Source organism: Oncorhynchus mykiss, chromosome 10 (genome assembly GCF_013265735.2).
Source record: "Oncorhynchus mykiss isolate Arlee chromosome 10, USDA_OmykA_1.1, whole genome shotgun sequence".
NCBI classification, from domain to species: Eukaryota; Metazoa; Chordata; class Actinopteri; order Salmoniformes; family Salmonidae; genus Oncorhynchus; species Oncorhynchus mykiss.
Window position 1 is genome coordinate 18,776,701 of NC_048574.1, and position 13,477 is coordinate 18,790,177.

Here is a 13,477-nt window from a genome sequence, read left to right on the forward strand (position 1 = left end):
TACGCACGAACGCTTGCGCTCCTCATAAGTACACAGACACTCTTCCTTACAGTCACACATTATGCCTATGCTCTACAGTCCCCACACTCACACGGAGCCATTCACGTCTCTTTCACACACACACTTACATTTGAGGTAGTGCTCCTATATCAGAGACACGCTCCCTCAAAGACACATTTTATCTTTCACTCCACAGCACACACGCACGTATAGGTATTCTCTGCAGTCTCTCTCTTTATGCTCTTTCTCTCTCACACACACACGGCAGAGCCTCCATCTCTTTGACAGATGGATGGGGACTAATAGCATAATTAAGTACCCGCACCGGCGGTCCCTGTTTACCGCTCGGTTGCTAAGAGGTGACATCAGCTGAGCCCACCTCCTTCCTCAATACCCCCCCCCCCCCCCCAACCCTCCCCACCCCCACTCCCTCTCTCTCTCTCTCTCTCTCTCTCACTCTCTCTCTCTCTCACTCTCTCGCGCACACAAACAAACGGCAGCCGTGTGCAGGGTGTGTTGTAGAGGTAGAGAGAGCAGGCAGGAAGCAGTGTGTGAGGCAGACAGACAGCATGGTTAGAGCGTGCAGGGCGGACCAGCCACGGCTCTCCATGTAGCCCAGTGCAGCACAAGTTAGAGGGGGGGAGTCCGAGGAGCCACCAGGACCTACTCATCTCACTAACAGCTAGGAGCTCTCTCTCCACTCAGGCTACTGGCTTTTTTTTCAGGGATAGACTTCAGAGGAACAACTTCAAATTTCTATTTTTTTTTCTCTGGCTGGCTTTGGTGTTTACTTTCGAGGAGCCTTTTTTGTATATTTGGGGACACCTGGGGAATAGTTATTGTTTTGACTGGGTCTTGACTGGGCTGGGTGGGCGCTCCAAGGGACCGCATGCATGACACAACGCAAAGGCGAGAAGACCACCATCAGCATCCAGGAGCACATGGCCATTGACGTGTGCCCTGGCCCCATCCAGCCCATCAAGCAGATCTCTGACTACTTCCCCCGCTACCCGCGGGGTCTCCCCCCGACAGCACCCCCCGCCCTCAGCCGAGCCGGCTCGCTGCACTCCTCCTCCGCCAGCCACAACTCTGGGGATGACCCGGCCCACTCCCACACCGGCGACGACCTGGACCGGATGTTTGGCGGTGCCGCCGCCCCAACACCTGCGGCGACTGGCAAGAAGGAGGAGGAACCGGACGTGGAGGGCTATGACTCGGACGACTCAAGTGAGTAGAGACATTTTCTCTCTTTAGTCCTCTTTTTCTTCCTTCGTTCCTTCCTTCAGTGTCTGGTTGCCGAGTGACCATCTGGTGTGGCTGTGTCTTTTTTGACCTCTCTCTTCTCCAATCTCATTTTCCTTCCATCTGTGGTTGCCGAGTGCCGGTGTGTCTGTGCGTCTCCCTGTCTGTGGCGTAGCTAACTCTTGACTGTTGAGAGCCAACTGTTGCTGCCGCAGAGCGGCTGTTGCTTCCTTCCCTGCATACAATACTGCACTCCTGCACTGATACATTATAGACTTCCGTAGGTACCATAAGCACAGATCAACAAAAATAATTATTCTACCAGTGTAAGAAAGGTGATGTGATTACACGTGATGTGAAAAGGCTGGGCTTATGTGCTTGTTGTCCCAAAGCTTCATGCCTTCTTTGAGTAGTTGTAAATTAGCAGGGCGGATATACACGGAGTATTCCTAACATTAGGAACACCTTCTTAATATTGAGTTGCACTCACAGTCTACAGTAGCAGCCAATGTCTGGTGTTCAATGTAGGCCTACATTCCATGAGACTTTTGAAAAAAAAGACATGCAGGTGTAACGGCTTTCCTCTTCCTCTTCTGAGGAGGAGTAGCAAGGATCGGACCAATGGCTGTGGTAAGTGGTAAGTGTTCATCTTGGTTTTTAATTTTATTTCACCTTTATTTAACCAGGTAGGCTAGTTGAGAACAAGTTCTCATTTACAACTGCGACCTGGCCAAGATAAAGCATAGCAGTGTGAACAGACAACAACACAGAGTTACACATGGAGTAAACAATAAACAAGTCAATAACACAGTAGAAAAAAGAAAAAAATAGTCTATATACATTGTGTGCAAAAGGCATGAGGAGGTAGGCGAATAATTAAAATCTTTCAGATTAACACTGGAGTGATAAATGATCAGATGGTCATGTGCAGGTAGAGATACTGGTGTGCAAAAGAGCAGAAAAGTAAATAAATAAAAACAGTATGGGTATGAGGTAGGTAAATTGGGTGGGCTATTTACCGATGGACTATGTACAGCTGCAGCGATCGGTTAGCTGCTCAGATAGCAGATGTTTAAAGTTGGCGAGGGAGATAAAAGTCTCCAACTTCAGCGATTTTTGCAATTCATTCCAGTCACAGGCAGCAGAGAACTGGAACGAAAGGCGGCCAAATGAGGTGTTGGCTTTAGGGATGATCAGTGAGATACACCTGCTGGAGCGGGTGCTACGGGTGGGTGTTGCCATCGTGACCAGTGAACTGAGATAAGGCAGAGCTTTACCTAGCATGGACTTGTAGATGACCTGGAGCCAGTGGGTCTGGCGACGAATATGTAGCGAGGGCCAGCCGACTAGAGCATATAGGTCGCAGTGGTGGGTGGAATAAGGTGCTTTAGTAAGAAAACGGATGGCACTGTGATAAACTGCATCCAGTTTGCTGAGTAGAGTATTGGAAGCTATTTTGTAGATGACATCGCCGAAGTCGAGGATCGGTAGGATAGTCAGTTTTACTAGGGTAAGTTTGGTGGCGTGAGTGAAGGAGGCTTTGTTGCGGAATAGAAAGCCGACTCTAGATTTGATTTTAGATTGGAGATGTTTGATATGAGTCTGGAAGGAGAGTTTACAGTCTAGCCAGACACCTAGGTACTTATAGATGTCCACATATTCTAGGTCGGAACCATCCAGGGTGATGATGTTAGTCGGGCGTGCGGGTGCAGGCAGGTTGAAAAGCATGCATTTGGTTTTACTTGCGTTTTAAGAGCAGTTGGAGGCCACGGAAGGAGTGTTGTATGGCATTGAAGCTCGTTTGGAGGTTAGATAGCACAGTGTCCAAGGAAGGGCCAGAAGTATACAGAATGGTATCGTCTGCGTAGAGGTGGATCAGGGAATCACCCGCCGCAAGAGTAACATCATTGATATATACAGAGAAAAGAGTCGTTCCGAGAATTGAACCCTGTGGCACCCCCATATAGAGACTGCCAGAGGACCGGACAACATGCCCTCCGATTTGACACACTGAACTCTGTCTGCAAAGTAGTTGGTGAACCAGGCAGTCATTAGAAAAACCGAGTTTAATGAGACCGAGAATAATGAACACTGAACAAAAAAAATAACTACAACGTAAAAAAACAAAACCGAAAAAGTTCTGTGTGGAACAAAACACTGACACGTAAAAAAATCACCCACAACTCCAAAGTGAAACCAGGCTACCTAAGTATGTTTCTCAATCAGGGACAACGATTGACAGCTGCCTCTGATTGAGAAGCATACCAGGCCAAACACAGAAATCCCAAATTATAGAAAAAGGAACATAGACTGCCCACCCCAACTCACGCCCTGGCCATACTAAAACAAAGACAAAACAAAGGAACTAAGGTCAGAACGTGACAGCAGGGATTGACATTAACCTGTTTATCCACTTGTTCTTCGGAGAAGGAGGTGACCAGAAATATTGTTGTTGTTTGATGCAAGAAACCACTTTACAAAATAAACTGCATTATTATACCCATACCATTGTTACAGAGAATCAGAAAAATTATGCTACCCTCTGCCTATTGGCGGCTCAGCTTATTCAAGCCTGTCTCAAAATAAAACTGGCTCCAGGTCATTTATAAGTCTTTGCTAGGTAAAGCTCCGCCTTATCTCAGCTCAATGGTCACCATAGCAACACCCACCCGTAGCACACGCTCCAGCAAGTATATTTCACTGGTCATCCCCAAAGCCAACACCTTCTTTGGCCGCCTTTCCTTCCAGTTCTCTGCTGCCAATGACTAGAACGAATTGCAAAAATCACTGAAGTTGGAGACTTATATCTCCCTCGCTAACTTTAAGCATTGGCTGTCAGAGCAGCTGAACAATCACTGCACCTGTACACAGCCCATCGGTAAATAGCCCATCGGTAAATAGCCCATCCAACCACCTCATCCCCATATTTGTTTTTCTGCACTTTTGCACACCAGTATTTCTACTTGCACATCCTCATCTGCACATCTATCACTCTAGTGTAAATTGCTAAATTGTAATTACTTCGCCATTATGGCCTGTTTATTGCCTTAGCTCCTTACTTAATTTGCACACACTGTATACAGATTTTTCTATTGTGTTATTGACTGTACGTTTGTTTGTCCCATGTGTAACTCTGTGTTGTTTTCTTGTTGCACTGCTTTGCTTTATCTTGGCCAGGTCGCAGTTGTAAATGAGAACTTGTTCTCAAAAAACCTCCCCTTTATGACCAAAAAAAGCTCTTTACCCGACTCACTTTTTTCTAGATTTAAAAAAAATGTACAAATTTTGTGCTTCCTACAACAGCAATCACTCCCCTATTGTTGACTACAAATGATCTGTACCTGGGCTAATAACTCACTAACTAGCAAAGGATATGAACAGAATGTGCATAGGTGGTTACATGCAGCTCTCGCTTTGATCTCAAAACAAGTACATCAACGACCGCTCATGCTGTAAACACAGTCCAGTTCAAAGTAAATGGCACAGATCCATATATATTTGATAGGTCTATTTGTGTATAGGCCTACTGCAGCGCTGATTGTTTATGCCACACCAGTCTCTGTAGAGTACGGGATGAGTCATACGTGTCAATGCAATAGAATCCTTCTCCGATGCGTTCTATCTACAACAAATTCTCTTGCATAGTTTGTTTTGTTTGGGTATGTTGCATTGAATGTGGCTATTGCTTTGATTCAATCACAATTGCCACAGTAAAGGGAAATGTTGCTTGTGTTAACAGGGGAAACTCTAGAACAGTGGTCATCAACCTTTTCTGAATCAATATCTCTTTCTGAGGCAAAATACAAGCCGAGATCTATCGCTCAGATTTTTTTTTTTTTACATGACTTAAAGAAGGTAAGCCTATGCAACATTAACCAATATAAAATAGTACTGGAGCAATGAGGTTTGTGCAGTCAGCTATAGGCCCAATACATTATCACCGCATATTGTCTTTGTTTGAATTGCCCTGCCAATGCATTGTTGTTCAGGCCATTTAAAAAATATATTCTAAATTTGAGGTAGGCTATATGATCACACCGGTAATAAATCTGTTGTTTTATTACTTGTGAGGCATGCCTGAGTGAGCGTACATTTAAATAATTCTCTTTTATTTTACTGGGCTGATTGTGCCTGCATCTGATGGTCAGTCTCAGCGGAAGGAGAGAGCAGCAGACTGAGGGTCAACCTCTCAACATCCCTCCGCTCTCCCTTTCCTCCACTGACACTGACCAAAAAGGGACACCATCTTTCAGCTGATGGCGAAACTCGAGTTGCACCGCATTATTTCTGCCTCATGCACAAATTCATGTTGTTACTCCTATGAACAGAGAAAGTGAAATATTCCTTGACATTAAAAAAGACCCAAGCTGCTAATGATAACAACAACTCAAGCCTATAGATACACTTTCCTACTCTGCATTACTGCTACAGTGCTTGTTGTAGCACTGAGTGGAAATAGGAAGAACGCACATTTTGTGGCTTATAAAAGGGATGACAGTACTGAGTAAGAACTTAAACATGAACTCACAGCAGCTCTTTGCTTTATTTGTTGACATTCTCTCTCTAGTCATGGTTTTAAACGTTTTGAAATTTCAGAGCATCAACTTTGCTGTAGCTTTCTTTTATGCCTGCTACGTTACTGCAGACACGGTAATCTGAGCCATCCGATTGGCCAGTGGTAGGTTGATAGTGCACTGGATTTGCTCCCCGGGCCGCCGGGAAGGCAGAATTTGTATCTTCAGACACATGAAATGGTTCAAAATGGCAACAGTTCGCGCACAAGGCAGCTGAATTAGGTGCACCTACTGTTAACAGCCCGAGACAAATATAATTTAAAGAAAAAGAAGAACACCAGGCTTTATAGTTGGGTTTTTTACAGATATGGTGGTCGATCGACTAGGAATGCCTTGGAGGTCAATCGGGATCGACCGTTGGTGACCACTGCTCTAGAAAGTTGAGTGAAGTTCAATATCGTGCTTCTCTCTGTGGGCTCTTTCTTCTGCGCCGCAGTCCCGAGAGAGCTTTGCATCATTCTCGGCAGTCCCGGGAGAGCTTTGCATCATTCTCGGCAATCCCAGGAGAGCTTTGCGTCATTCTCGGCGAAACATTGGTTGCACCGCCCCCTTTTGCCCTCAGAACAGCCTCAATTTGTTGGGGCATGGACTAGAAGTCAACCGATTAATCGGAATGGCCGATTAATTAGGGCCGATTTCAAGTTTTCATAACAATCGGACATCGGTAATTTTGGACGCCTATTTATTTTTTTAAATTTTTTTACACCTTTATTTCATGTTTGTTTAACTAGGCATGTTAGTTAAGAACACATTCTTATTTTCAATGACGGCCTAGGAACGGTGGGTTAACCGCCTTGTTCAGGGGCAGAACGACAGATTTTTACCTTGTCAGCTCAGCGATTCAATCTTGCAACCTTACGGTTAACTAGTCCAACGCTCTAACCACCTGCCTCATGAGGAGCCCGCCTGTTACACGAATGCAGTAAGAAGCCAAGGTAAGTTGCTAGCTAGCATTAAACTTAATCAATCATAATCACTAGTTATAACTACATATGGTTGATGATATTACTAGTTTATCTAGCTTGTCCTGCGTTTTATATAATCGATGCGGTGCGCATTCGCGAAAAAGGACTGTCGTTGCTCCAACGTGGACCTAACCATAAACACCAATGCCTTTCTTAAAATCAATACACAGAAGTATATATTTTTAAACCTGCATATTTAGCTAAAAGAAATCCAGGTTAGCCGGCAATATTAACCAGGTGAAATTGTGTCACTTCTCTTGCGTTCATTGCACGCAGAGTCAGGGTATATGCAACAGTTTGGGCCGCCTGGCTCATTGCGAACTAATTTGCCAGAATTTTACGTAATTATGACATAACATTGAAGGTTGTGCAATGTAACAGGAGTATTTAGACTGATGGATTCCACCCATTATGTAAAATATGTAACGGTTCCGTATTTCACTGAAAGAATAAACGTCTTGTTTTCAAGATTATAGTTTCTGGATTCGACCATATTAATGACCTAAGGCTCGCATTTCTGTGTGTTATTATGTTATAATTAAGTCTATGATTTGATAGAGCAGTCTGACTGAGCGATGGTAGGCACCAGCAGGCTCATAAGCATTCATTCAAACAGCACTTTCGTGCGTTTTGCCAGCAGATCTGCTGTTTGTGACTTCAAGCCTATCAACTCCTGAGATTAGGCTGGTGTAACGATGTGATGTGAAATGGCTATCTAGTTAGCAGGGTTCACGCTAATAGCGTTTCAAACGTCACTCGCTCTGAGACTTGGAGTAGTTGTTCCCCTTGCTCTGCATGGGTAACGCTGCTTCGAGGGTGGCTGTTGTCATTGTGTTCCTGGTTCGAGCCCAGGTAGGAGCGAGGAGAGGGACGGAAGCTATACTGTTACACTGGCAATACTAAAGTGCCTATAAGAACATCCAATAGTCAAAGGTATATGAAATATAAATGGTATAGAGAGAAATAGTCCTATAATTAATATAATAACTATAACCTAAAACTTCTTACCTGGGAATATTGAAGACTCATGTTAAAAGGAACCACCAGCTTTCATATGTTCTCATGTTCTGAGCAAGGAACTTAAATGTTAGCTTTCTTAAATGGCACATATTGCACTTTTACTTTCTTCTCCAACACTTTGTTTTTGCATTATTTAAACCAAATTGAACATGTTTCATTATTTATTTGAGGCTAAATTGATTGTATTGATGTATTATATTAAGTTAAAATAAGTGTTAATTCAGTATTGTTGTAATTGTCATTATTACAAATCCGATTAATCGGTATCAGCTTTTTTTGTCCTCCAATAATCGGTATTGGCATCGGCGTTGAAAAATCATAATCAGTCGACCTCTAGCATGGACTCTACAAGGTGTCGAAAGCGTTCCACAGGGATGCTGGCCAATATTGACTCCAATGCATCCCATAGTTGTGTCAAGTTGGCTGAATCTCCTTGGGTGGTAGACCTCAACCAACTGTTGAGTGTGAAAAATCCAGCAGTGTTGCAGTTCTTGACACAAACCTTTGCACCTGGCACCTACTACCATACCCTGTTCAAAGGCACTTAAATGTATTGTCTTGCCCATTCACCCTCACCATGTCTCAATTGTCTCAAGGCTCAAAAATCCATCTTTAATCTTTCTCCTCCCCTTCATCTACACTGATTGAAGTGGATTTTACAAGTGATATCAATAAGGGGTCATAGCTTTCACTTGGTCAGTCTATGTCATGGACAGAGCAGGTATTCTTAGTGTTTTGTATACTCAGTGTGTGTAGTGGGCTCCAGTCAGATTCGTAGGCATGCTGTTGAGTCTCCGCACGAGGGCTGTTTACATCCACACGCAAGCAGCCGGCCAAACAGCGAGGCTGGCAGGCTCCTGTTGTCTGTGTCAGTCTGTGCGTGTGTATGCGTGCGTGTGCACATACAGTATGAGCTATTAGTATCAAGCTACTGTTGTTTTCGTATGTGCGTGTGTGTGTGACGTGTGTTTGCATATGCCCCAGTCTCTCCTGCCAAGAGAATGCACCTCCTGTGACAAGCCCGTTTTGAATTTCTTGTGTCTTACAGTGAGTGGTTTTTGTGTCACCCACTGTCTGAATGCTCTAAAAGCAAATCCCTTATGAGAGCACTAATCACTTTGCCCGGCTACCCAAACACTCCAGCCAAACGTTACACCACACCTATGGATGTTAGGTTCTTCAAAGCAAATGAGTCTGGATCTGAGTACCTCCCTGAAAATTTCAAGAATGGAAATCCATTCTAGACCATGATGTGCGGCCCAGTACATCACGGGGGCCAAGCTTCCTGCCATCCAAGACCTATATAATAGGTGGTGTCAGAGGAAAGCCCATAAAATTGTCAGAGACTCCAGTCACCTAAGTTATAGACTGTTTTCTCTACTACCGCACTGCAAGCGGTACCGGAGCGCCAAGTCTAGGACCAAAAGGCTCCTTAACAGCTTCTACCCCCAAGCCATAAGACTGCTGAACAATTAATCAAATGGCCACCGGACTATTTACATTGACCCCCCACCCCCACCCGGCCCCACCTGGTCACTTCACCCCTACCTACATCTACAAATTACCTCAACTAACCTGTACCCCCACACACCGACTCGGTACCGGTACCCCCTGTATATAGCCTCGTTATTGTTATTTTATTGTGTTACATTTTCTAATTTTTTACTTTAGTTTCTTTGGTAAATATTTTCTTAACTCTTTCTTGAACTGCTTTGTTTGTTAAGGGCTTGTAAGTAAGCATTTCACGGTAAGGTCTACACTTGTTGTATTCGGCGCATGTGACAAATACATTTTGATTTTATTTTTATTTGTCCCAGAAACTGATAGGTTGGGCCAGAGCCAGAACACACATGGGTAAAGCGATGTTTTTATAGTTTGGTATTGGTTTTGATACTCTAATTGGTTAGAGATTATCCTATCGCTGATGACTCTGTTTTGTACAACATCCCTCCTTTTAACATCACCACAATCAACTTCAATAATGGCAGTCTCAGACTGAAGTACGTAACTAACGATAAAGCAGCGGAAGAATTCAGTGTGAGTCAGGCAACTAAACACTATTGACAATGTTACAAAGAAGCTACCCTGTTGATAACTGTGCAGGCTGTCCATCCATTGACATGTGAGTGTCACTCAAGCATGTCACTCTTACAGACCCGTTATCTATTTCCTAAATGTCCTTCTATGGGTGCTGTTATGGGTCTTTTTAACACTATGGTGAATAAAGGTTAGTGTGACAGCATGACAGCACAGTAAAGGTTTAATCCATACAGAGTGACATGCAGAGGGTTTAGGGATGCCCTGCCTATCCTATAATCCTGCACCAGATTGGGGGATGGAATGGCAACAGCACGGAGTGGGTGGAATTGGCTGACTTTGACAGATGTTGAGCTATGACCTTGCAGACAGCGCAAAGCTCTCTTGTCGAGAGGGGAAAGGAACATGGAGTTGCACTCGGCATTAAGGGAGCCTTGATTTGAAGTGGAATCAAGCCCTTCTTCAACCGTTATACAATGGCTTACATTGTCAAGGACTAATTGTTTTGTACAGATACCAGTGGTGTAAAGTACTTAAGTAAAAATACTTTAAAGTACTACTTAAGTAGTTTTATGAGGTATCTGCACTTTACTATTTATATTTTTGACAACTGTAACTTTTACATCACTACATTCCTAAACAAATCATGTACTTTTTACTCCATAGATTTTTCCTGACATCCAAAAGTACTTACATTTTGAATGCTTAGCAGGAAAGGAAAATGGTGCAACTTACACACTTACAGTGCCTTGCGAAAGTATTCGGCCCCCTTGAACTTTGCGACCTTTTGCCACATTTCATGCTTCAAACATAAAGATATAAAACTGTATTTTTTTGTGAAGAATCAACAACAAGTGGGACACAATCATGAAGTGGAACGACATTTATTGGATATTTCAAACTATTTTAACAAATCAAAAACTGAAAAGTTGGGCGTGCAAAATTATTCAGCCCCTTTACTTTCAGTGCAGCAAACTCTCTCCAGAAGTTCAGTGAGGATCTCTGAATAATCCAATGTTGACCTAAATGACTAATGATGATAAATACAATCCACCTGTGTGTAATCAAGTCTCCGTATAAATGCACCTGCACTGTGGTAGTCTCAGAGGTCCGTTAAAAGCGCAGAGAGCATCATGAAGAACAAGGAACACACCAGGCAGGTCCGAGATACTGTTGTGAAGAAGTTTAAAGCCGGATTTGGATACAAAAAGATTTCCCAAGCTTTAAACATCCCAAGGAGCACTGTGCAAGCGATAATATTGAAATGGAAGGAGTATCAGACCACTGAAAATCTACCAAGACCTGGCCGTCCCTCTAAACTTTCAGCTCATACAAGGAGAAGACTGATCAGAGATGCAGCCAAGAGGCCCATGATCACTCTGGATGAACTGCAGAGATCTACAGCTGAGGTGGGAGACTCTGTCCATAGGACAACAATCAGTCGTATATTGCACAAATCTGGCCTTTATGGAAGAGTGGCAAGAAAGCCATTTCTTAAAGATATCCATAAAAGTGTCGTTTAAAGTTTGCCACAAGCCACCTGGGAGACACACCAAACATGTGGAAGAAGGTGCTCTGGTCAGATGAAACCAAAATTGAACTTTTTGGCAACAATGCAAAACGTTATGTTTGGCGTAAAAGCAACACAGCTGAACACACCATCCCCACTGTCAAACATGGTGGTGGCAGCATCATGGTTTGGGCCTGCTTTTCTTCAGCAGGGACAGGGAAGATGGTTAAAATTGATGGGAAGATGGATGGAGCCAAATACAGGACCATTCTGGAAGAAAACCTGATGGAGTCTGCAAAAGACCTGAGACTGGGACAGAGATTTGTCTTCCAACAAGACAATGATCCAAAACATAAAGCAAAATTTACAATGGAATTGTTCAAAAATAAACATATCCAGGTGTTAGAATGGCCAAGTCAAAGTCCAGACCTGAATCCAATCGAGAATCTGTGGAAAGAACTGAAAACTGCTGTTCACAAATGCTCTCCATCCAACCTCACTGAGCTCGAGCTGTTTTGCAAGGAGGAATGGGAAAAAAATTCAGTCTCTCGATGTGCAAAACTGATAGAGACATACCCCAAGCGACTTACAGCTGTAATCGCAGCAAAAGGTGGCGCTACAAAGTATTAACTTAAGGGGGCTGAATACTTTTGCACGCCCAATTCTTCAGTTTTTGATTTGTTAAAAAAGTTTTAAATATCCAATAAATGTCGTTCCACTTCATGATTGTGTCCCACTTGTTGTTGATTCTTCACAAAAAAATACAGTTTTATATCTTTATGTTTGAAGCCTGAAATGTGGCAAAAGGTCGCAAAGTTCAAGGGGGCCGAATACTTTCGCAAGGCACTGTATAGATGCTACATGGCCAACAGGTGGATGTGGTTATACACTATTGCTAAAATCATATGCCTCATCTGCTGCTGTACAAACTTGGAACAATTAGATCTGATTGTCTTGGACAGAATGGGGGAAATGCATTAGCACGTAGAGTGCTTCTGCTTCGCCCCAAGGGCACTGGACCAGAACACAGTGTGGTGAACACAGTGTTTTCTAACCACAATCCTCCTGGCTGCTCTTCACAGTGCTCCTTTTTCGGCATCACGGTAACTGTTACAATGAGCACGAGGATGCACAAATTGGCAACATGGAGGAGCAAATTAATTGTAATGAAGCCGTGTGTTATGTGAGATGTGCAATACAAATAGAACAATTAGAAAGACACACTTGAAGCAACATATAATGGGCACAGAAACAAACAAGGAAGGAGTCATCGGAGATGCCTTAGAACAGTGGTTCCCAAACTTTTTATAGTCCCATACCACTTCAAACATTCAACCTCCAGCTGTGTACCCCCTCTAGCCCCATGGTCAGCGCACTCTCAAATGCTGTTTTTTACCATCATTGTAAGCCTGCCACACACACACTATAAAATTAAATTATTAAACATATGAATGAGTGTTAGTTTTTGTCACAACCGGGCTCGTGGGAAGTGACAAAGAGCTCTTATATGATCAGGGCACAAATAACAATATAATAATAATCAATAATTTTGCTCTTTATTTAACCATCTTACATATAAAACCTTATTTGTTCATTGGAAAGTGTGAATAACTCACCACAGGTTAATGAGAAGGTTGTGCTTGAAAGGATGCACATAACTCTGCAATGTTGGGTTGTACTGGAGAGTCTAAGTCTCCAGGATGCTGCCCTTCTAGGCAGAGTTCCTCTGTCCAGTGTCTGTGTTATTTTGCCTATCTTAATCTTTTATTGGAAAGTCTGAGATATGGCTTTTTCTTTGCCTTTGCAACTCTGCCTAGATGGCCAGCATCCCAGAGTCGCCTCTTCACTGTTGATGTTGAGACTGGTGTTTTGTGGGTACTATTTAATGAAGCTGCCAGTTAAGGACTTGTTAAGGACGTGAGGCGTCTGTTTCTCAAACTTGACACTCTATTGTACTTGTCCTCTTGCTGAGTTGTACACCAGGGCCTCCCACTCCTCTTTCTATTCTGGTTTCTCGCATTAAATAGCCTTAATTTCTTAGAACAAGAATAGACTGATGAGTTTCAGAAGAAAGTTATTTGTTTCTGGCCATTTTGGGCCTGTAATCAAACCCAAAAAGGCTGATGCTC

At 43.3% G+C, this 13,477-nt stretch overlaps 1 protein-coding gene across 2 annotated transcripts in view; it reads left to right on the forward strand.

The window, feature by feature from the left end:
- Nucleotides 1–496: 496 nt before the first annotated feature.
- The window catches only part of LOC110533442 (double C2-like domain-containing protein beta), a 181,804-nt gene continuing 168,823 nt past the window's right edge, over nt 497–13,477 (forward strand). For both annotated transcript variants that reach the window (XR_005053594.1, XM_036989831.1), the window contains exon 1: nt 497–1,227. Coding sequence is in view for 1 of the 2 variants with exons in the window: in XM_036989831.1 (XP_036845726.1) it covers nt 894–1,227 (334 nt within the window). In the remaining variant the exon portion in view is untranslated. The remainder of the gene's footprint in view (nt 1,228–13,477) is intronic.